The sequence below is a fragment of the Mugil cephalus genome, chromosome 2, assembly GCF_022458985.1.
Source record: "Mugil cephalus isolate CIBA_MC_2020 chromosome 2, CIBA_Mcephalus_1.1, whole genome shotgun sequence".
Classification (NCBI taxonomy): domain Eukaryota; kingdom Metazoa; phylum Chordata; class Actinopteri; order Mugiliformes; family Mugilidae; genus Mugil; species Mugil cephalus.
Window position 1 is genome coordinate 31,867,357 of NC_061771.1, and position 25,883 is coordinate 31,893,239.

General features: G+C 36.6%; 1 protein-coding gene and 1 long non-coding RNA gene across 2 annotated transcripts; both read right to left on the bottom strand.

The window, feature by feature from the left end:
* Positions 1-99: 99 nt before the first annotated feature.
* On the bottom strand, positions 100-24,940 carry LOC125003940 (CD209 antigen-like). Its single transcript, XM_047578207.1, has 24 exons — positions 24,698-24,940; positions 24,300-24,400; positions 23,789-23,910; positions 22,871-22,924; positions 22,470-22,505; positions 22,175-22,210; positions 22,045-22,095; positions 8,631-8,678; positions 8,172-8,207; positions 8,029-8,079; positions 7,492-7,539; positions 7,046-7,081; positions 6,696-6,731; positions 6,559-6,609; positions 6,022-6,069; positions 5,576-5,611; positions 5,439-5,489; positions 4,902-4,949; positions 4,456-4,491; positions 2,585-2,635; positions 2,396-2,487; positions 2,173-2,298; positions 1,154-1,250; positions 100-447 (listed from the first exon to the last, which is right to left on the bottom strand). The coding sequence occupies exons 1-24, from the start codon at positions 24,938-24,940 to the stop codon at positions 377-379; spliced, it is 1,605 nt and encodes a 534-aa protein (XP_047434163.1). The 3' UTR covers positions 100-376.
* On the bottom strand, positions 19,371-21,760 carry LOC125003783. The gene is made up of 3 exons (XR_007112274.1): positions 21,633-21,760; positions 20,603-20,699; positions 19,371-19,719 (listed from the first exon to the last, which is right to left on the bottom strand). It is a non-coding gene; the product is annotated as an uncharacterized LOC125003783 (long non-coding RNA).
* Positions 24,941-25,883: the final 943 nt, after the last annotated feature.

Consider the following 25,883-nt stretch of genomic DNA (forward strand, 5'->3'; position numbering starts at 1 on the left):
TAGTTTAGAGAAAAAAAGTTGGTAAAAAGCTGAACTCCATTAACCAAAGTGACAAGGAGCTAAATATACTCAACATATTTACACAAAGAACACAAAACATTTGTTTTGTATGACATGTATTTTATTTTTGTTTCTGTAAAACATGAAAAAGGAAAAGACAATCATCATTCAGCTTCTTTCTAAGTCTGATTTAGAGGAAAGTAGTATAAACAAAAAGTTACTTCAACCTTAATTGAAGATAAACAGCATCATTCAAAGACACTGCTGGTAGAAGAGTCCCGTCCCATCTCCTAAAATCTAAACATGGTTTATATGATAAAACTCAAAATGTGAAGCATCATATTCCAGAGACTGTGAAGTCCTGATGTTTGATGGTTCAGCAGGAGTCTGTTTTCTTCATGCAGATAAATGGATATGTAGCAGTGCATACAGCATTGGTCCATCCCCCTGCAAGAGAACACACTGGTTCATTAAATCTGACAAATGAAACGATAGAAAATAAAAAAGATGGACTAAAAACCTCTGTGTTTTTGAATATATTCTCTGTATTAACATATCTATGTACAAAATATCATGAATCTTAAGTGCGGACTAAAGACAATGAATGGCTTGAATGGAAACACGAAAACATCTAAAGATTCTACTAATATGGAATAAATTAATGCATGTTTTAAGATGGCATTTTAATCTTTAAAATAATTTTTAATCAAATCAAATGAAAGACGCAATTAGAGGGAGTTTCAGTACAGTAAATATTTATTTTAAAATACAATCATAAAATAAATCATTTCTCTTTAACTGGAATCAAATTACAAATAAAATTATTAAAAAGAAAAGTGATCTATGTAATCTACAGGAATGTTATTTCTTATTTTTTTTCTTGCTACAATTATTCTTAGAACAGTTTTTATTGATGTATTTTTAAATAATATACATTATTAGAGGATGTAGGAAGTTAAATCCCTCTCTCAGAGCTGCAGTAGCTTTTATATAGTGCTAAATTATCTATTGTGTCCATTGCAAATTGAAACTATTCATTTGTTGTTTTTTTTGTTTGTTTTTCTTTTTTTTGTTCAAGCTGATTCTCCTGCAAGCATCCATTTCAGTAGTCACCTCAAAGAGCTGAATGAGAGATAGAAATATTTTGTCTCACCTGTGGTTCTCAGGTAGATACACGGGTAAGAAGTGGCTGAGTTTTGTGAATACCAGTTGGAGTAGCTGAAGGTACTCTGGTCCAACCATCTCCAGCCCTGGACATCAAGTATAAAAAGAAGATGTTAATTAGAAATGTGTTGTTCTTCTATGCTCATAATATTAACTAATTAAATGAAGAAATATCATAATGCAGTGATATATTGAAGAAAATGTGGCAATATTAAATATCTGTGAGTGAACATTATATGATTAGAAGATAATTTCAAGTTAAATCAGTTCAGAACCTTCTCTTTGAACAACAAAGGCACTGATCTCTGACCGAAAACAACATTTGGGACAATGTTTAGCGGATAGATGAGACCAGAGTAGAATAGTTTGGTTTAAATGTTTGGGCATCGTCATGTTTGGAGATGAACCAACACTGCATTCCAGCATCAGAACCTCATCCCTCCATGAAACATGGGGGCGCTAATGTCCTGGTTTGGGCCTGTTCTGCTGCATCTGCTCATCATTGATGGACCAATGAACTGTGAATTCTACCAGTGAACTCTAAAAGAAAATGTCAGGACATGAGTCCATGAGCTGAATGTGAAGAGAAACTGGGTCATGGAGGAAGACAAGGAGCCAAGAACACCAGTGGTTCTCCAGAAGAACCAGATGAATGTTTAGGAACAAGTCAAAGTCCTGACCTTCATCCAATAGAAACATCTCAAAACTGAACTGGTTCTGTTCTGGGATCAGATTCCTCCAAGCTGCTGTAGACACTGATCAGCTGTTACCACAAAAATTTTGTCTAAAGGAGTTCACAGACTCACACACTGGACACAAGGACTCACTGACTTTAACACCTCACAGAAATGAAAAGATTTTCTTCGATAAATACACAAGTATAATATTTCTGTTTCATGTGTTTGATGGGGTTTTCATTGTCTACTTTTGGGACTCATGAGAAAATCTGTTGACGTTTTGAGTCATTTATATATAGAAATGTAGAAATTCTGTGTGTGGTTTAATAACCTGGAAGTAGAATCCTCCCATCCAAGCAGTAGTATATCCTGATCCTCTGGTGAGATCCTGCAGGAAACTGTAATCGAACACATCATGGGCCGAAGCCAAGGAGGCCCCGGAACTGGCACAGTTGGTCTTGGAGGGAGACACACAAATGCTGTGTTAATATGACAAAATGTATTACACGATGTAAAAGCTGGAAGTGTTTCTCTGAGTAACAAATATAAATCACCACAGCACTGGTCCAAGATCTGCTGGAGGCCACAAACTGATAGCAGTCGCCCTTGTATCTGATCCAACCAGAGGGACATGAGAAGAACCGTCCTGGGGAGACGAGACACGACCAGAAAGTAGATTCATTTAATGATAATATATCGAATAGAAAAACATAATAATCAGGGTTCCATCTAAGACAACAAACCTTGGACAGGTGAGGCCACCTCCTTAGCAGAAACCTCCACAGATTCTTTAACTAAAAGGGGAAAAAAAAAAGATATGTCACATTTTAATCACACTCTTCACACTAATGTGGAGGATATAACAAGTCAAAATATGTTTTTACCTTCAGGAGTGAAACCTGCAGCTTCACTTTCTACCACTGAGACACAAACAGAGAAAAACAAACAGTTCAAACTGTGATTGTAATTTAATCGTGTCAGTGAAAATTGAGGACAACAGTATAACCTTGATATTTTGTTGAAAAATCACACAAATATTTATACATTACACTACTATGGATTAAATGAATGTATATTATAAGATGACATTTTAATTATAGTCTAAATCAATGTGAATATGTTTAATGTAATCTTTTGGAAATTAACAATGGGAAATCCATCAGAACAACCGATTTGAAAATGGCTTCTGACCAAAGTGTGAAAATATGTTTTTACCTTCAGGAACAAAAACTTCAGCTTCATTTTCTACCACTGAGACACAGACAGAGAGAAAAACAAACAGTTCGGACTGTGATTGTAATTTAATTGTGTCAGTGAAAATTGAGGACAACAAAGACAATATTTACCAAGTAAACCTCTGCAACATTAGGTATTCACACAAATATCTATAAATTCCAGTAATATCGAATAAATGAATGATTATCATAAGATGACATTTTAAGTATTGTTTGATTCAATAAAGTAAATATTTTAATGAAACCTTTTCAAAATTAACAATGGAAAATCCTTCAGAACAGCCATTTTGGAAATGGCCTCCGACAAAAGCATGAAAATATGTTTTTACCTTCAGGAACAAAAACTTCAGCTTCATTTTCTACCACTGAGACACAGACAGAGAGAAAAACAAACAGTTCAGACTGTGATTGTAATTTAATTGTGTCAGTGAAAATTGAGGACAACAAAGACAATATTTACCAAGTAAACCTCTGAAACATTAGGTATTTACACGAATATCTATAAATTCCAATAATATTGAATAAATGAATGATTATCATAAGATGACATTTTAAGTATAGTTTGATTCAATAAAGTGAATATTTTTAATGTAACCTTTTCAAAATTAACAATGGAAAATCCTTCAGAACAGCCATTTTGGAAATGGCCTCCGACAAAAGCATGAAAATATGTTTTTACCTTCAGGAACAAAAACTTCAGCTTCATTTTCTACCACTGAGACACAGACAGAGAGAAAAACAAACAGTTCAGACTGTGATTGTAATTTATTTATGTCAGTGAAAATTGATGACAACAAAGACAATGTTTACCAAGTAAACCTCTGCAACATTAGGTATTTACACAAATATCTATAAATTCCAATAATATTGAATAAATGAATGATTATCATAAGATGACATTTTAAGTATAGTTTGATTCAATAAAGTGAATATTTTTAATGTAACCTTTTCAAAATTAACAATGGAAAATCCTTCAGAACAGCCATTTTGGAAATGGCCTCTGACAAAAGCATGAAAATATGTTTTTACCTTCAGGAACAAAAACTTCAGCTTCATTTTCTACCACTGAGACACAGACAGAGAGAAAAACAAACAGTTCAGACTGTGATTGTAATTTATTTATGTCAGTGAAAATGGATGACAACAAAGACAATGTTTACCAAGTAAACCTCTGCAACATTAAGTATTTACACAAATATCTATAAATTCCAATAATATTGAATAAATGAATGATTATCATAAGATGACATTTTAAGTATTGTTTGATTCAATAAAGTGAATATTTTTAATGTAACCTTTTCAAAATTAACAATGGAAAATCCTTCAGAACAGCCATTTTGGAAATGGCCTCCGACAAAAGCATGAAAATATGTTTTTACCTTCAGGAACAAAAACTTCAGCTTCATTTTCTACCACTGAGACACAGACAGAGAGAAAAACAAACAGTTCAGACTGTGATTGTAATTTGTGTCAGTGAAAATTGAGGACAACAAAGACAATATTTATCAAGTAAACCTCTGCAACATTAGGTATACACACAAATATCTATAAATTCCACTAATATGGATTAAAGGAATGTATGTTATAAAATTACATTTTAATTATAGTTTGATTCAACTTATTAAATATTTGTTAATGTAACCTTTTCAGAATTGACAATGGAAAATTCATCAGGACAGCCATTTTGGAAATGGCTTCCAACAAAAGCGGGAAACTGAATACAAAGCACAAGTGGGCAGATGGTGTCAGATTGTACACAACAAGCAAACAAAGAAAAAAAAGTAGTCTGTTGTGCACAGTTGTTTCGCATGTGAACTCAACTTACGCTGGTTGTCCTCATGCAGCTCCTGTGGTGCAACTTCAGCAGCTCCAACTAAGAGATTAGAATTATTATCATTATTACACTTTTAATTCATTCAAAGAGAAAGTACGTGTCTGTGTGTGTCTTTGGTAAGAAAAAGTGGACAGGACAAGTCTCAATTTCTTCATATGTCAGAATATTTTGTCAAACTCTACAATTGTTGATAAGAAATGCTACTGATATTGTTTTTACTACCTTCTGTGGTCCTTTTAAGACCATCCACTATCCGAGTCATGGCATGAATAGTGCACACCGAATACACAGCAATCAATATACAAAGTCACCTCACATAATATACAACAGCCAAACAGCCAAACAGCCATTTCAGCTCCACACATTTCCAGTCTAATTAAACCAATATGTAGACTACATTAACAATTCAATTTCGATTAAAATCAAATCAGACTCAACTAGTGCCAGAAACTTGAAAATCCGTTTGTTTAATGTGAATATGTCGAATAGAAAAACATAATAGTCAAGGTTTCATCTAAGACAACAAACCTTGGGCTGGTGAGGCCTCCTCCCCAGCAGAAACCTCCACAGATTCTTTAACTAAAAGGGGAAAAAAGACATGTTACATTATAATCCCACTCTTCACACTAATATGGAAGAAATAACGAGCCAAAATATGTTTTTACCTTCAGGAACAAAAACTTCAGCTTCATTTTCTACCACTGAGACACAGACAGAGAGAAAAACAAACAGTTCAGACTGTGATTGTAATTTGTGTCAGTGAAAATTGAGGACAACAAAGACAATATTTATCAAGTAAACCTCTGCAACATTAGGTATACACACAAATATCTATAAATTCCACTAATATGGATTAAAGGAATGTATGTTATAAAATTACATTTTAATTATAGTTTGATTCAACTTATTAAATATTTGTTAATGTAACCTTTTCAGAATTGACAATGGAAAATTCATCAGGACAGCCATTTTGGAAATGGCTTCCAACAAAAGCGGGAAACTGAATACAAAGCACAAGTGGGCAGATGGTGTCAGATTGTACACAACAAGCAAACAAAGAAAAAAAAGTAGTCTGTTGTGCACAGTTGTTTCGCATGTGAACTCAACTTACGCTGGTTGTCCTCATGCAGCTCCTGTGGTGCAACTTCAGCAGCTCCAACTAAGAGATTAGAATTATTATCATTATTACACTTTTAATTCATTCAAAGAGAAAGTACGTGTCTGTGTGTGTCTTTGGTAAGAAAAAGTGGACAGGACAAGTCTCAATTTCTTCATATGTCAGAATATTTTGTCAAACTCTACAATTGTTGATAAGAAATGCTACTGATATTGTTTTTACTACCTTCTGTGGTCCTTTTAAGACCATCCACTATCCGAGTCATGGCATGAATAGTGCACACCGAATACACAGCAATCAATATACAAAGTCACCTCACATAATATACAACAGCCAAACAGCCAAACAGCCATTTCAGCTCCACACATTTCCAGTCTAATTAAACCAATATGTAGACTACATTAACAATTCAATTTCGATTAAAATCAAATCAGACTCAACTAGTGCCAGAAACTTGAAAATCCGTTTGTTTAATGTGAATATGTCGAATAGAAAAACATAATAGTCAAGGTTTCATCTAAGACAACAAACCTTGGGCTGGTGAGGCCTCCTCCCCAGCAGAAACCTCCACAGATTCTTTAACTAAAAGGGGAAAAAAGACATGTTACATTATAATCCCACTCTTCACACTAATATGGAAGAAATAACGAGCCAAAATATGTTTTTACCTTCAGGAACAAAAACTTCAGCTTCATTTTCTACCACTGAGACACAGACAGAGAGAAAAACAAACAGTTCAGACTGTGATTGTAATTTATTTATGTCAGTGAAAATTGATGACAACAAAGACAATGTTTACCAAGTAAACCTCTGCAACATTAAGTATTTACACAAATATCTATAAATTCCAATAATATTGAATAAATGAATGATTATCATAAGATGACATTTTAAGTATTGTTTGATTCAATAAAGTGAATATTTTTAATGTAACCTTTTCAAAATTAACAATGGAAAATTCATCAGAACAGCCATTTTGGAAATGACTTCCGACAAAAGCCTGAAAATATGTTTTTACCTTCAGGAACAAAAACTTCAGCTTCATTTTCTACCACTGAGACACAGACAGAGAGAAAAACAAACAGTTCAGACTGTGATTGTAATTTGTGTCAGTGAAAATTGAGGACAACAAAGACAATATTTATCAAGTAAACCTCTGCAACATTAGGTATTCACACAAATATCTATAAATTCCACTAATATGGATTAAAGGAATGTATGTTATAAAATGACATTTTAATTATAGTTTGATTCAACTTATTAAATATTTGTTAATGTAACCTTTTCAGAATTGACAATGGAAAATTCATCAGGACAGCCATTTTGGAAATGGCTTCCAACAAAAGCGGGAAACTGAATACAAAGCACAAGTGGGCAGATGGTGTCAGATTGTACACAACAAGCAAACAAAGAAAAAAAAGTAGTCTGTTGTGCACAGTTGTTTCGCATGTGAACTCAACTTACGCTGGTTGTCCTCATGCAGCTCCTGTGGTGCAACTTCAGCAGCTCCAACTAAGAGATTAGAATTATTATCATTATTACACTTTTAATTAATTCAAAGAGAAAGTACGTGTCTGTGTGTGTCTTTGGTAAGAAAAGGTGGACAGGACAAGTCTCAATTTCTTCATATGTCAGAATATTTTGTCAAACTCTACAATTGTTGATAAGAAATGCTACTGATATTGTTTTTACTACCTTCTGTGGTCCTTTTAAGACCATCCACTATCCGAGTCATGGCATGAATAGTGCACACCGAATACACAGCAATCAATATACAAAGTCACCTCACATAATATACAACAGCCAAACAGCCAAACAGCCATTTCAGCTCCACACATTTCCAGTCTAATTAAACCAATATGTAGACTACATTAACAATTCAATTTCGATTAAAATCAAATCAGACTCAACTAGTGCCAGAAACTTGAAAATCCGTTTGTTTAATGTGAATATGTCGAATAGAAAAACATAATAGTCAAGGTTTCATCTAAGACAACAAACCTTGGGCTGGTGAGGCCTCCTCCCCAGCAGAAACCTCCACAGATTCTTTAACTAAAAGGACAAAAAAAAAAAAGACATGTCACATTATAATCCCACTCTTCACACTAATATGGAAGAAATAACAAGCCAAAATATGTTTTTACCTTCAGGAACAAAAACTTCAGCTTCATTTTCTACCACTGAGACACAGACAGAGAGAAAAACAAACAGTTCAGACTGTGATTGTAATTTAATTATGTCAGTGAAAATTGAGGACAACAAAGACAATGTTTACCAAGTAAACCTCTGCAACATTAGGTATTTACACAAATATCTATAAATTCCACTAATATGGATTAAAGGAATGATTATCATAAGATGACATTTTAAGTATAGTTTGATTCAATAAAGTAAATATTTTTACTTTAACTTTTTCAAAATTAACAATGCAAAATCCTTCAGAACAGCCATTTTGGAAATGGCCTCCGACAAAAGCGGGAAACTGAATACAAAGCACAAGTGGGCAGATGGTGTCAGATTGTACACAACAAACAAACAAAGAAACAACAACAAAAAAATACAATCTATTGTGCACAGTTGTTTCACATGTGAACTCAACTTACGCTGGTTGTCCTTCTGCAGCTCCTGTGGTGCAACTTCAGCAGCTCCAACTAAGAGATTAGTATTATTATTATTACATTTTTAATTCATTCAAAGAGAAAGTACGTGCCTGTGTGTGTCTTTGGTAAGAAAAGGTGGACAGGGCAAGACTCAATTTCTTCATATGTCTGAATATTTTTGTCAAATTCTACAACTATTGATAAGAAATGCTACTGATATTGTTTTAACCACCTTCTGTGGTCCATCCACCATCCGAGTCATGGCATGAATACTGCACACCCAATCGTTACAGTCACACATTTGGGAAATATTCCTGAATTATTTTGGGTTTGTCTCTTTAGCGAGTCCAGCTTCACCTCTTAAGATGTTAGCAAACTGTACAAGTGAAGAGAAAAGCTCTGACCTGCTGCAGCCGTGGCCACGAGTACACCACTGAGCAAAACAGACAGAATCAGGAGAGCCTTCATGATGAAGGTGATGACGATGGTAGGGGTGGAGAATAGTGATGATGCTTGATGTCTGGTGGGAAACAGAATGACACAGAGCACAATCTATTAGCGCGTAATTTTTTAGCGTCACGAACAATAGTAATCTATCCAGTTCTCCAGCAGCCTAGATCTATAGCAGCATAATAAGGGATGGTTGAGCTTCACCTGAGCCAGAACCAAATATAAGACTTGTCAAATAGGTTAAAAATGGAGATGGTGTCTGTCTCCTGAACATAATCTGGCAGCTGTTTTTTTTAGGAAAGTATCTTGGTAGCTGAAATCTCTACCTCCTGATCTATTTTAGAAACTCTAGGAAGCACAAGTAAGCCTGAACTTTGAGAGCAAAACTATCTATATGGTAAGAGAATATGGAACTAGGCCTTTCTGAATTCTAAGAATTAGAAAGAACAATAGCAGGCGTCTTACCTGGCAGTCAAGGTAGAGATGTTCAGGCGTCGACTGACTGATGAAGTGTCAATGAGGAGGCTGCTCCGTCCTTTAAATAAATCAGGCAGGTGAATAATTCCCTTTGGCTGGACAATGAAAGGCTTTGTTTGCCGTGTTTTACTCCGAAACAGAAACTATAAAGTCTTAATAAGGCCAATAAGGAAATGTTGACCTGATATGTTTGGTGATGATTAGCTATTGTTATATAATCACATTACCTTGCTCTCCAGTGTAAGTGTGAAAAACTTTTGTGTCTCTCCTTTGTGTTATATTTATCAAGTATATGTCCTTTAATTTTCACGTAAAGTAAGTGACCAGGACTGCTTTCTTTCACCTATGTAATATGTAATACATCAAAATTAGGAACATATTTTTCCAGGAGTGATGCTGAAAAACTAGTTCATGCATCTGTACTTGTAAGATTTTACCTTACAACACAGTTAGTTTATGGTTAGCATAGTTAGCCTACATTTAGCACAGTTTGCCTACATTTAGTACAGTTAACCCGCATGTCGCACAATTAGCTTATGGTTAGCACAGTTAGCCTGTGGAAAAAATCATGTGCGTAGTGTGTAAATTGTGGCTGGGACGAGCTTGGAAAGAGAAAAGTTTCAAGCAATTTCACACGCTCTTCCACTCTGAGTAGTGACATCACACACTCTGGCAAGAGTTTTTATGAAAAAGATCATGGTCATTGAACAGTGATTGATCAAAAACTATGAGACCTATCAAAACAAGGAATAATACACAAATACAGAAGGCTTGTGTCTACATTTTAAAGTTAAGGTCTCTAGGTGAAAGTATGCCTGAACAGTAGACCTTTGAAAAACTTGAAGGTTTTGAAGGGGATGAAAAAAAGGAGGAAGAGGAAAAATAAGAAGAAACAGGCGACATAACAATAGTTCCTCGAGCACTGCCCCGTGGCTCTAATCACTGGGACCTCACTATCTCAAAACATCACTACAGACCCCCACCCCCACCACACCATGGACTGTTCTCAATGCAACTCAGCTATTTCCATCCTCTTCCACCTTTGTGCTGGCCATGCAATATTCTTCCAGTGTAAATAGTATCCTGCAATATATTTATTCTTTATCTTATATTTATCCTTTTTTTTTTTTTTTACAAAGTTTTTAAATTTGTATTTGTATGCCTGTATACAGTGTTTCTGTTAAATATTCCTGCTGTGCTCTGAGCCATTGCACTAAAATTTTATTTTGATGCGCATGACAAATAAAGTCTGTCTAAGTCTTGGCATCTGATCTCCTAGAACAAATGTTATTGAGGCGGTACAAGACTCATGAGTGTCAGGTCCTAAAACCATTGACTGGAACGAGAGGCAATAAATACATTTTTATGACAGCCAGAGTGAAAAGGAACTGTGTATCAATAAGTTCTTGCATATGTTATGGCGGCTCAAGACATCACATTTAGAAGCACTTGGATTAATGAACAGTAGTTTATTAACAATGATTCAAAAGTAAATTCACTCGTTTTACTAATGAACAAAAAAGCAGCAGAAACATACTGCAGTTCAACTTAAAATAGAAACTAACAAAGAGAACTCAACAAGATGATCACTCCCATGACTCCAGGGAAAGAACAGAGACCGAACCCTCGAAGGCGGTTTTAGGCTGGAACAGTGGCCACTGCCTCCAATCGGTACAATCCTCACAAGACCTGAACATAAACACACAACACCACAACACACACCAAACGTTGGGGCCTGGCCGTCACACATCTTACTGAGATTACTGGAAACCGAGACAATAGCAGTTATTATAGCAAAGACTTTGGACTCACTTGAACTTTAAGTTAATCTAATCAAGTCCTTGTGATTGTACTACTTCTATCCACAAAAATGAATAACTTAATTATGAAACAAAATAAATAAACAATAAAACAAACTAGTTTGATGTTTTTTGTCATTGTTTAATTACAGAGGTGAAATGTAGGTTTACATTTCACCTACATTTCACCTCTGTACCTACATTCTTGGGATGTGCTGAGAGTAAAACATTTTAACATGTCAGTCTGCTTTTTAAACTTAAACAAACTTTAAACAAAATCATAGCTTGAAAACATGAATTAACTCATAATGAAAATGCAATAAACAAGTATAATATATCTGTCTCTGTTTAAATATGTATTCTGTAGATTTATAATTCTTTATCTTTCAGGGGCTGGTCTCACCACGGCTGCAGGATGCACTTCCCTTTCATCTGTCAGCAGAGTTCAAACTGTTAATCATCATAACATGTTCGGAGCTGTGAATGTGACACAACTATAGCTGTAGAATTTCAGTGTGATTGTTTCAGTGAGTGAGAAATCTATTTTAGAATAACAGTCTATAAAATATGAATAAAATCAAATATGAAAGAACTTGTCAGAAGCTTTTTGCACTTTCCTGGATTTTAATTTTTTTTGCATCAAAATCTATTTGCTAACTTTGAAAAGTTCATGCTAGGAATATTATTTGTATTGTTACTGATATTTTATTAATATTGAATGAATCTATAATTACATTATGTTAGAGCAAAGTCATATTGTAGAGTTGTGGATGGCGATGATCCAGCAGGTATATGTGGCTATTTAAATCAATCTTTACTGTAATGCATTTCACAATGCAGTGCTGGTAAAATAAAAGGTTAGGTTGTGCATGTGTTTATTTATTATTAGAGGATATTTCGATAATTATGTGAGTTTGATATTTTTTTCTTCTGCGAAAGTTCACTTTGACGTTATGTTGAATTCAGTTTTCACAACCACTTAAACGACTATGTACTAGATTTACCAGAACATAGAGGAAACACAGAGATCCAAACTTTTTTCAGTCCGTCTTCGTCTTCGTCATAAAATAGTAGTAATAATAACAATAATATTTTTAGGAAATTCTGCATAAATGTCCATCGCTATGCAGATGACACCCAGCTTTACATATATTTATCCATTAAACCAGATTAAACTGGTTGAACAGACCTAAAGGACGACCTGTCACCATTACTGTTCTCAGACAACTCAGACACAAAAGACATCATTGTATTTGGCCTTATCTTATCACTTAGTTTCTTTGGATATCCTTATCATGGCCTCCAGTACTACTGTGAGAAGGTTCTGGGTTTGAATCCTTAGGCCGACTGGGAACTTTCTTGTTTGCTTGTTCTCCCTGTGTCTGTGTTATATTTATATATGCATATACCATATGTGCCACATGTACCATATATGCATACACCTTTGCCAAATATGATAGCCACTATGTTATATATATATATAAAAAAATGATAGATTGAAAAAGACCTGTCAGGTCATGAGGGTTAAGAGCAATTTCATTATGAGCTAATAAGTTCTAAGTCATTTCTATATTAACTCCAGTAATCTCAGTAAGATGCTATTGCAAAAGAGCTTTTATTGACACACACATAAGTCAACCTTTTCATTTCTGGTGAATGGTCATGAAAACTTAATTATCATGGCCGATGATGCATGTGAAGACACATTTTAATGAATTAAGACCAGGTCTGAAGAGGGTATTTAAATATGAACAAGTGAGATCAGATCAAAGCAGCCAGAGGAGGAAAAACTAAGAACTAAGCTGTTAATTATAAACGGGGGGAAGATCAATCGTATCATAAAACATAAGCATTCCAGTCATTTCTTTCAGAAAAAAACTTTATTTATCCCTGAGGGGCAATTAGGAGGGCAAAGAGTGGTACATAAAATTAAAGAGCAAGAGAAGAAATATACAAAAGTGTTGGATGACAAAATGTATTTTTAAAACCTATCAGTAAAATCCATATCAACTATTTCATTATTGGCCTCATCAAGCATTTATAGCTTCTCTTTGAAAAGTAAAACACCGCACACAAAGCCTTTGATGCCTAAGGGAATTATTTACTTATCTGATGTATTTAAAGGACGGAGCAGCCTCCTCATTGACACTTCATCAAACAACTGAAGCCTGAACATCTCTATCTTGACTCCCAGATAAGACGCCTGCTATTGTTTTTTCTCCTTCTTGGAATTTATAAAGGCCTAGCTCCATCTTCTCTTACCATACCACCCTAATAGATAGTTTTGCTCCCAAAGTTCAGGTTTATTGGTTATGGTTCCTAGAGTTTCTAAAATAGATCAGGAGGTAGAGATTTCAGCCACCAGGACCCTCTCCAGAAAAAACAGCTCCCAGATTATGTTCAGGAGGCAGACACCATCTCTACTTTTTCTACCTTTTTTGACAAGTCTTATCGTTGGCTCTGGCTGAGGTGGAGCTCAACCATCCCTTATTTATGCTGCTATAGGTCAAGGCTGCTGGAAGACAAGCATCACCACTGTTCTCCATCCTCCTCCTCATCATCTTCATCATGAAGGTTCTACTGATTCTGTATGTTTTGCTCAGTGGTGTTGTCGTGGCCACGGCTGCAGCAGATCAGAGTATTTCTCTTCACTCGTACAGTTTGCTGACATCTTAAGAGGTGAAGCTGGCCTCACTAAAGAGTCAAATCCAAAATAATTTAGGAATAGCTCCAAAACTATCAGGTCCATATGTATGACCCTGGTCTCTATGTATATGCAGACTTCAGACAATGTATCCCAAATGTGTGGCTGGAACTGATTAATTATTGATAAACTAATGTAGATTCAGGACTAGATGTCCTGTAGATATGTAGATAGACAGTAGAAAACATCCTGATAGTAATGATATTTCGTAAACAGAGATACCACAGACTACAACTTGACAAAGAGTTTCTACAAATACCAAAGCTCGCATATTCTACAAAAGTTCTAGTAAAAATAGAACCAGGCCCACTCTCCATTTGGACATTTGAATAAATCCAAATAACCCAAAGTGGGTTTTTACCTCTTGAAAGAGAATCTGGCTACAAACTGATTCCACTACAGGAGGCAACATACTCACAGTCAACCTTTGGTTATTTTGTTTAGCTTGGATATCATAACATTCTACATTTGTACACATTATCGAATCCATAAAAATATTGATATTTCCTCCACATGGTTGTTGTTCACATATGTAATTCCAGAGGGAAACGAGTCATCAAAGAATGACAGATATCAGAATAAAGTGAACTTGCAGTAAAAGGTGGTGTTTATATTATAATTTTAACTATTTAACTGTAGTACCACCATCAGCCCATTAGATAGAGGCAAAGAACCACATATGACATTGAGACTCAGGAATTCAGTCAGCAATGGTGTCTTTGCATTAGGGGCATGGCTCCACCAGAGGGCGCTGCTGTGTAGGGCAGAATTATAAGCTTTCCTGTGTCAAAAATGCTCTTGAGTACAAGTTAATAATAAATAATAATAATAAATAATGAACTTTGTCCCCAATTAAATGTCCATAGTTTTCATTTGATGAACACAATTATCCTCTGTGGACATGTGTTTGTGTAATGTCAGAGCATTGATAATCATTCCGATTATGTGTGTTGGTTTAAATGAAAATAAAGTGAACTAAATGCATTCCTTTTGTCTTTATTGTCCAGGCTCTCATTTCATTGCGCCTCATATTTGTTTATAATCTTATATCTATTTATAAAAACACCTCATTTGCACTACTTTACCTAAAGCTGACAAATAACACCTATGATATTAACATAGTCATTTATAATATTGTGCATATGGGGTAAAGATGCCAGACTCAGGACTTAGTTCATTGCACCTTTTTATTACTCATAGTAACTTATATCTGTTAATAGTAGTGTCATATTCTTGTCACTTTACTTAGAGCTGACAAATAGCACTTATGATATTGCATAGCTGTTTATAACTGTGTGCTGTAGGGAGATGTATACATTATTATAACTTTATTACATATATTTATAGCTACAGATATAAAGCACTATAGTAGAAGTCAAAACTCATTATGCATCACTATACACATTTAGCAAAGCACAGTAGTTATGATGCATCATAAAATTAACAAGTGACTAGGCAGATATTGACATATTTATAATGCACTTTTCAGATTAAAATTATAATAATTCATAACCAGCTGTCATAATGCATCATGACGTTGGTTATGACGACTTGTGAATATGTATAGATGGTAATAATGACCATTATAATGCTTTATAGACACCTTATAAAATATTATGAGTGCATTCATAGGGCATTATAAATACAACCTTCATAGAAAGTGTTACCAAGTTGACCTTTTCACTTGTGGTGAACAGTCATGAAAACTTATTTATTGCCCCTTGATCCAGTGAATGTTTTTAGGACCTCAAAGACAAAACATCATAAAGAGCACAGGGAACTTTCACTTCCACTGACACTGATTTAAATCAACCCTTCAAACTTGGCTTTGCTGTTTATTCCTTCTTATCATGAAACTCATGAAAACAGAATGACCTCACTGTGTCATGGTGGAGATAAAACATTCCAGTGGTGAACTGGATATAGGCCACGTTCAGACCTTCGCATCCATTCTTGGCGATCAGACCCCAAGTTTAAAAATCCAGGGGCCTCATTTATCAACCGTGCATATGCACAGATCTGTGCGTAAAGAGAGCATAAGCATACTCTGACAAAGTATAGACTTTATCAATTTGTACTTGTGATTAGAAAAGTATGTAAATTTACGCACAACTCATGCTGTGAGTACGCACAAAATCTAGTGGTAGAACAGTGGAACTACACATTGACCCACTAACAGAGTTGCAGAGAGTACAAGTCTGTAGATTCCTCACTACACTGAACAGAATACTCTACATTACTCTGTCCTCTGTCTGGGTGTTTTGTCTTTGGGGTGGACCAGTTTCTGTCTTAGTGTGTTGCCAGGTTTGAAATAAAGTGGGATGTGACGTTTTCTGAAAATTCTCCTCAGTTTCTCTGATATACCAGCTATGTAGGGGATGGTGATGTTCTTCCTTGTGCTGTGCTCCTCTTCCCTGTCCTTCATGGGATATCTTTTTGAGCCTTGTACAAAGGCCCAGTTGGGATATCCACATGTTTTGAGGGTTTGTTTGATGTGTTGTCCCTCCTTGTCCTTGCCATCCTGTCTTGTGGGTCCAGTTTGTGCTCGGTGCTGGAGGGTTCTGATGACTCCTAGTTTGTGTTCCAGAGGGTGGTGTGAATCAAATAACAAGTGTTGTTCTGTATCCTTGGGTTTTCTGTATACTTTGATGTTGAGGCTTCGGTCTTTCTCAACATGCACCAAGCAGTCCAAAAAGACCAGGTTATCCCCGCTGATGTCCTCTCTGGTGAACTTGATGTTGCTGTCCACTGCATCGATGTGTTGTGTGAAAGATTCCACCTCCTCTGTTCTGATTTTGACCCACATGTCATCCACATACCTGTACCAATGGGTGGGGTGGAACCTGCAAAGATGTCCAGGGCTCTGGTCTCTACTTCCTCCATGTAGAGATTGGCCACGACCGGTGACGGTGGTGACCCCATCGCACAGCTGTGTTTCTGCCTGTAGAAACCTCCATTAAAATGGAAATAGGTGGTGGTCAGGCACAGGTCAAGTAACACACAGACTTGTTCTGGGGTGGAATCTTTTGGCTGCGTACCCCTGAAACAGACACTAAACAGGTGTTAAACACAACCAGCTAATTTTTATCTAACATTGCACCAATTAGCACCTTTACCACTTGCCGATATTGCACCACACTTATTTCCAAGTACTTCTGCACGCTTATGGCTTACTCTTTTAGCAGAGCTTAATTTTCCTCTCCTCTTGCAGGTGGAGCCGAGGGTGCACCCCCGCACCTGCCCAACAGCACGCAATCACTTGTGTCGTGAAGCTCATTAAATATCCAACAAATAGAGCAATTTAAAGATCCCATGTGCAAACATGCAAATTGTACTGTGCAAATCTTGGCAAATAAAGTGCAATCATGATTAAAGTGCAATGTAACGAAATGCGCTTCGTTACATGCGCATGCAATAATCTGTTTCAGTGACTCATTTATTTGCAATAAAGTATTTGTGATGTTGGTCAGACGATCCTTTATTTCATTTATGGATTTGGTAGTGTCTTGTTGTCAATGTTTTTCTTCATTCATTCAATCAAAATAAACCTGAATAACTGATGTCTGTTCATTAGTAATTCAAGAGTCTTTATTGTCGTTATGAGAACATGATGAAAGACCCCGGCTTAAAGGCACACATAAAAAGTATGTGAACATTTGAATAGAAAAACATGTGCTTGTGTGAGAGTTATGTAGGGGGGTGGGGTGTGAGTGTGAGTGTTTCACCATTGGGGGAGTGAGTGCTTTAACAGCTCCGGGGAAGAAGCTATCCCTTAGTCTGTTTATCTTTGATTTAATGTTCCTACCTCTTTCCTGATGGAAGAGGTACAAACAGTGTGTTGCCTGGGTGGGTGTGATCTGTCGCAATGTGTCTAGCCATCCTCTGGACTTGTCAGCGTAGACTGAGTCCAGATCTGGTAGAGGGCATCCCACAATCCTCTGCGCTGCCCTCACCACCTGAGCTAAGTCCTTTGGACTTCCTGTAATCCACTGTAACCTCCATGGTCATGGTGATGTTCAGCAGCAGGTTATTCCCTGAACACCACTGCGTTAGATAGTGAATGTCATCTTTGTAGTGGGTCTCATTGTTGTTAGATGTGAGACCGACAACGGTGGTGTCATCCTCAAACTTCACTACTGTGTTTGTGGAGTGGATGGCCAGGCAGTCGTGTGTGAAGGTGGTGAAGAGGGCCGGACTGAACACACAGCCTTGTGGTGTGCCAGTGATGAGGATCAGTGAGGCAGATGTGGACTTCCCTACCCTCACCACCTGAGGCCTGTTGGTGAGGAAGTCACTGATCCAGGAGCAGAACGATGTTGATAGGAGCTTCAGGGCCAGCATGTCTGGGAGAACAGTGTTAAAGGCTGAACTGAAGTCCCCAAATAGCATCCAAACATAGGTGTTAGGATGCTGCAGATGAGTCAGGACCGCGTGAAGTGCTAGCAAGACAGCATCCTCCATTGAACGGTTTACCCTTTAGGCAAACTGCAGGCTGTCCAGGCCAGCCTCGATGGCGTCCTTGATGTGCCTTAGGAGGATCCTCTCAAAGCACTTCATGATGAATGGGGTCAGAGCGACAGGGCGGGTAATCATTGAGGCAGGTAATGGTTGTTTTTTGGGGCACAGTGACAATGACGGAGGACTTCAGGCAAGCAGGGACTGTGAAAAGCTTCAGGAACAGGTTGAAGATAGAAAACCTTCTGCCAATTGGTCAGCACATGATTTCAAGGTCTGGCCTGACACCATATCTGGACCTGCAGCCTTGTTGGTGTTGATCTTCCTTAGGGTTGAGGTCACTTGGTGCAGCTCCAGAACGAAAGGCTGTTGCTGCACCTCTGGCTGTGGAGGATATTCTGTCCTTCTGCTGCTTGGTGGGACAAAGCGTGCGAAGAAGGCAGAGTGGGGTCATGGCTGATCTGCTGGTCACTGCGCTTGTAGTCTGTGGTGATCCTGATGCCTTTTCCACATGTTACATGGGCTGTTACCATTGAAGTACTCCTCAATGCGCTGCTTGTTCCTGTGTTTGGACTGCTGGATGCCCTTTTATTTTTGGAAAATATTAAAATGTAAGTCAGTGATTTTGGTAAGTCATTACTTATCCAGTTTTGTGTACCATATTGTAGAGTGTTAGCTGTTTGTTAGTGATGCTACTGTTTTTTGTGGGTTATGAATGACCATAAATATCCATAAACAACAGTTGAATGGTTCTTGTGGTAGTTTAGAGAATAAATGTTGGTAAAAAGCTGAACTCCATTAACCAAAGTGACGAGGAGCTAAATATACTCAGTATATTTACACAAAGAACACAAAACATTTGTTTTTTATGACATGTATTTTATTTTTGTTTCTGTAAAACATGAAGAAGGAAAAGACAATCATCATTCAGCTTCTTTCTAAGTCTGATTTTAGAGGAAAGTAGTATAAACAAAAAGTTAGTTCAATCTTAGTTGAAGATAAACAGCATCATTCAAAGACACTGCTGGTAGAAGAGTCCCGTCCCATCTCCTAAAATCTAAACATGGTTTAAATGATAACACTGAAAGTGTGAAGCATCATATTCCAGAGACTGTGATGTCCTGATGTTTGATGGTTCAGCAGGAGTCTGTTTTCTTCGCGCAGATAAACGGATATCCAGTAGTGCATACAGCATTGGTCCAGCCCCCTGCAAGAGAACACACTGGTTCGTTAAATCTGACAAATGAAACGATAGAAAATAAAAAAGATGGACTCAAAAACCTCTGTGTTTTTGAATATATTCTCTGTATTAACATATCTATGTACAAAATATCATGAATCTTAAGTGCGGACTAAAGACAATAAATGGCTTGAATGGAAACACGTAAAGATTCTACTAACATGGAATGAATGGATGGATGTTATAAAATGACATTTTAATCTTTTAAATATTTTTTAATTAAAGTAAAAGTGGAAGCAATTAGAGGGAGTTTCAATACAGTAAATATTCATTTTAAAATACAGTCACAACATAAATCACTTCTCTTTAACTGGAATCAAATTACAAACAAATTATCATTATTATTATTATTTGAATTGTGATCTATGTAATCTAAAGGAATGTTGTTTGTTATTTAATCACTGGTTGACATTTTTTTTTTTTTTTTTACTTTTTCTTGCTACAATTATTCTTGTATTTATTTTTAAATGATATACATTATTAGAGGATGTAGGAAGTAAGATCTCTCTCTCAGAGCTGCAGTAGCTTTGATATAGTGCTGAATTGCATTTGGAAAGTATTTAACAAAACAAAAAGCAAAAATGGTTTTATGAATAAATTCATGTTTTTTTTGCAAATTTCATTTTTTTATTTCATGCTTTGTGCATTAAAACAGATGATTTATGAAAAATGAAAATGAATCATATATATGTGTGTGTGTGTGTGTGTGTGTGTTTCATGTTTAAGCTTCTGATACTCCTGCAAGCATTCATTTGAGTAGTCACCTCAGATAAAAGAATAAATAATTAAATAAATATATGCATGTAACAGGAATCTGAGCTGAATGAGAGATAGAAATGTTTTGTCTCACCTGTGGTTCTCAGGTAGATACACGGGTAAGAAGTGACTGAGTTTTGTAAATACCAGTTGGAGTAGCTGAAGGTACTCTGGTCCAACCATCTCCAGGTCTGGATATCAAGTATAAAAAGAAAGTGTTAATTAGAAATGTGTTGTTCTTCTATGCTCAGAATTTTAACTAATTAAATGAAGAAGTATTATACTCCATTTATATATTGAAGAAAATGTTAAATGTCTGTGAGTGAACGTATATATGATTAGAAGTTAATTTCAGGTTAAATCTGTTTACAACCTTCTCTTTGAACAACAAACTGCTCTCTGTCCAAAAACAACATTTGGGACAATGTTTAGTGGACAGGTGAGACCAGAGTAGAATAGTTTGGATAAAATGTTTGGAGATGAACCAACGCTGCATTCCAGCATCAGAACCTCATCCCTCCATGACACATGCGGGCGCTAATGTCCTGGTTTGGGCCTGTTCTGCTGCATCTGCTCATCACTGATGGACCAATGAACTGTGAATTCTACCAGTGAACTCTAAAAGAAAATGTCAGGACATGAGTCCGTGAGCTGAATGTGAAGAGAAACTGGGTCATGGAGGAAGACAAGGAGCCCAAGAACACCAGTGGTTCTCCAGAAGAACCAGATGAATGTTTAGGAGCAAGTCAAAGTCCTGACCTTCATCCAATAGAAATGTTGTAGCATCAGTTGATAAGAGGAATCCACCAACATCTCACAACTCAACTGGTTCTGTTCTGAATGGGATCAGATTCCTCCAAGTTGCTATAGACGCTGATCAGCTGTTACCACAAACATTTAGTCTAAAGGAGCTCACAGACTCACACACTGGAAACAAGGACTCACTGACTTTAACACCTCACATATATGAAAAGATTTTCTTCAATAAATACACAAGTATAATATTTCTGTTTCATGTGTTTTATCAGGTTCATTGTCTACTTTTAGGAATCGTGAGAAAATCTGTTGATGTTTTGTGTCATTTTTATGTAGAAATGTAGAAATTCTGTGTGTGGTTTAATAACCTGGAAGTAGAATCCTCCCATCCAGGCAGTAGTATATCCTGCTCTTCTGGTGAGATCCTGCAGGAAACTGTAATCAAACAGGTCATGGGCCGAAGCCAAAGAGGACCCGGAACTGGCACAGTTGGTCCTTGGAGGGAGACACACAAATGTTGTGTTAATATAACAAAATTATTGCACAATGTAAAAGCTGAAAGTGTTTCTCTGAGTATCAAATGTAAATCACCACAGCATTGGTCCAAGATCTGCTGGAGGCCACAAACAGATAGCAATCACTCTTGTATCTGACCCAACCAGAGGGACATGAGAAGAACCGTCCTGTGGAGACGAGACACGACCAGAAAGTAGATTAATTTAATGTGAATAGGTCGAATAGAAAAACATAATAATCAGAGTTTCATCTAAGACAACAAACCTTGGGCTGGTGAGGCCACCTCCCCAGCAGAAACCTCCACAGATTCTTTAACTAAAAGGAGAAAAAACACATTAAAATCACACTCTTCACACTAATGTGGAGGATATAACAAGTCAAAATATGTTTTTACCTTCAGGAACGAAACCTGCAGCTTCATTTTTTACCACTGAGACACAGACAGAGAGAAAAACAAACAGTTCAGACTGTGAATGTGATTTAATTGTGTCAGTGAACAACAAAGACAATATTTACCAAGTAAACCTCTGCAACATTGGGTATTCACACAAATATCTATAAATTCCACTAATATGGAATAAATGTATGTATATTATAAGATGACATCATAGTTTGTTTGAATGAAGTAAATGTTTTTAACGGCCATTTTGAAAATGGCTTCCAACAAAAGCCTGAAAATTTGTTTTTACCTTCAGGAACGAAAACTGCAGCTTCATTTTCTACCACTGAGACACAGACAGAGAGAAGAACAAACAGTTCAGACTGTGATTGTGATTGAGTGAAAATTGAGGACAGCAATGATAATATTTACCAAGTAAACCTCTGCAACATTAGGTATTCACACAAATATCTATAAATTCCACCAATATGGAATAAATGAATGTATATTATAGGGTGACATTTTAATTATAGTTTGATTCAATAAAGATTTTTAATGTAACCTTTTCAAAATTAGCAATGGTAAATCCGTCAGAACGGCCATTTTGGAAATGACCTAAGCATTAATGGTGTCAGATTATACACTACAAACAAACAAACAAAAGTATACAGTCTGTTGTGCACAGTTGTTTCACATGTGAACTCAACTTACGTTGGTTGTCCTTCTGTCCTTCCAGCTCCTGTGGTGCAACTTCAGCAGCTCCAACTAAGAGATTATTATTATAATTGTTATTATTATTATTATTATTATTACATGCCTGTGTGTGTCTTGGTAATAAAAGGTGGACAGGACGAGTCACAATTTCTTCATATACCTGAATATTTTTGTCAAACTCTACAATTGTTGATAAGAAATGCTACTGATATTGTTTTTACTACCTTCTGTGGTCCTTGGCCATCCACTATCCGAGTCATGGCGTGAATAGCACACAACCATTACACATCAAACAATATAGAAAGTCACCTCACATAACATACCACACCCAAACAGCCATTTCAGCACCACACGCAGGTGGACAGCTCTATACATGTTACGCCAATTAATACACATATTCCAGTATAATTGAAACAATATGTAGACTACATTATATATCTTTTTGAGATTAAAAATAAATTTGCCCTTTGACAAGCTTCCAGTTGACATTTTTTCAGTTTTAACCACTCCTGGTTGAATGTCCTAATTTGTCTTCCCCCCTTGAGAAACGATTAAACCCTTAGATTAAATACTTTGGGTCCAAATCTCCAAATGGAGAGTGTGCCTGGTTCTAATTTTACTAGAAACTTTGTAGAATGTGTGAGCTTTGTAGAAACTCTTGGTCCAGTTTCAGTCTGTGGTATCGTTACGTGTACATAGAGTATCTCTGTTCATGATATCATTGCTATCAGTGTTAGAGTTAATCTAGAAGACATTTAAAAATTCAACATTAGTTCATTGCTAATTAATCAAACATCATTATAGTCACACATTTGGGAAATATTCCTGAATTATTTTGGGTTTGACTTTTCAGTGAGTCCAGCTTCACCTCTTAAGATGTTAGCAAACTGTACGAGTAAAGAGAAAAGCTCTGACCTGCTGCAGCCGTGGCCACGAGTACACCACTGAGCAAAACAGACAGAATCAGGAGAGCCTTCATGATGAAGATGATGATGATGATGATGGCGAAGATGGAGAATAGTGACGATGCTGGATGTCTGGTGGGAAACAGAATGACACAGAACAGAATCTATTAACATGTAATTATATAGTGTCACGAACAATAGAAATCTATCCAGTCCTCCAGCAGCCTAGACCTATAGGAGCATATATAAGGGATTGTTGAGCTTCACCTGAGCCAGAACCAACTGTAAGACTTGTCAAAGAGGTTAAAAGTAGACACGGTGTCTGCCTCCTGAACCTAATCTGGGAGAGTGTCCTGGTAGCTGAAATCTCTACCTCCTGATCTATTTTAGAAACTTTAGGAACCACTAATAAACCTGAACTTTGAGAGCTAAGCAATCTATTATGGTGGTATGGTAAGAGAAGATGGAGCTAGGTGTTTCTAAATTCCAAGAAGGAGAAAGAACAATAGCAGGTGTCTTACCTGGAAGTCAAGATAGAGATGTTCAGGCGCCAGCTGACTGATGAAGTGTCAATGAGGAGGCTGCTCCGTCCTTTAAATACATCAGCTAAGTAAATAATTGCCTTTGACCAGACCATGAAAGGCTTTGAATACCATGTCTCACTCCGAAACAGAAACTATAAAGTCTTAACAATTTCAATAAGGAAGTGTTGACCTGGATTTTATTGATATGTTGGTCATGATTAGTTATCTTCATATAATGCATGCATGTAGAGTTGTGCAGCTTTGCATGAAATATCTCTTCTAATGAATCGAGAACAGTTTAAGTTTGGTTTAACTTTCTTGCAGATTTACTGTATTTGTTTGTCAAATTTTAGGTTCTTATCTAGTTTTATTACCAAGTATTTTACATCACTCACCTTTGCGATCGTTTCATTTTTAATCTTGACCTCAAACATATTATTGACAGGCTTGTTCCGAGTGGAGATACACATAGAGATTGTTTTCTTGACATTCAGGGTTAAGTGGGACAACTCAAGGCCATTAGCAGATGCATAGATGACAGTGTCATCAGCATACATCTGGCAGCTGACACCTGGACAACTTAACGGCGGGTCACTGATATACAGAAGTTCGGGTATGGACCCCTGTGGTACTCCCATGTTGTTGGTGAGAAGCTTAGATTTCTCTCCATTAACTTAACGCATTGTTGTCTTCCCTCCAGATACGATTTTAACCACTGAATGGCATCAAATTTTAAATCACTTTAACTTGGCCAAGAGGACACTGTGGTCGAACACTGTTCCCACGAATTGTCTCTTGACCAACACTCCCTTTACCCTCTCAATAAGATAGTAGTTTGGTGTTTGTATTTGTATTTTTGGAGGATTTTGAGAACCGTGCGTTTTCAAAAAGCGTTAATTAGTCTGATCTGTGCAACACCGCTTCCCCAAAAGCATACTGATGGATTTATGCCGTGATTTAAAACTCTTGTTTTAAATCAAAGCCAACCCAGTGCACATCTCCTGTTCACCCTGAGTGCTTGGCCACCGGAACATTTCAGCGAAAGTTTGGAGACATATGCGACATTTCACAGTCGACACTATGCAGAATCATCCCAGTGTTGTATGAAATAACTTCTCTGGCCTCAATTTACAGTTGCCATACAGACATCACCGACAAGCCCAAATTAAACGAGAGCCATTGCCGGATTCCCAAACACAAGTTGGAGCCATAGATTGATCCACATCGCAATAAACAACACAATGAATTACAGTTACGGGAACGGGGAAGGATTTCATTCAATCAATATACAAATAATGGGAGATGCAACTATGTTCTAAACCTTGCTGTAGAAACGCACTTCAATGTAAACCCCCAAAACTCATTCAAACTAGAGAGAGGATCATACAGAGATTTTCGGTCAGTCTGTTAGCTGGTGTTTGAAATGTGAGAAATTAAATTTTTCTTTATTTTAATGTGTTCTCATTAAATTTGTTTAACATTTGCGATGTGCATGTATCAGTCTGTTACGGCGACTCATTTATTTGCAGTAAAGTATTTGTGATGTTGGTCAGATGATCCTTTATTTCATTTATGATTTGG

Coding starts and splice junctions, on each gene's coding strand:
- LOC125003940 (XM_047578207.1), bottom strand. CDS start 24,940: ATGGGAGTACCACAGGGGTCCATACCCGAACTTCTGTATATCAGTGAC. Junction 22,925..23,788: donor CGTGGCCACGGCTGCAGCAG/GTCAGAGCTTTT, acceptor ATAATCTCTTAG/TTGGAGCTGCTGAAGTTGCA. Junction 2,299..2,395: donor GATCTTGGACCAGTGCTGTG/GTGATTTATATT, acceptor TCTCCCTCCAAG/ACCAACTGTGCCAGTTCCGG.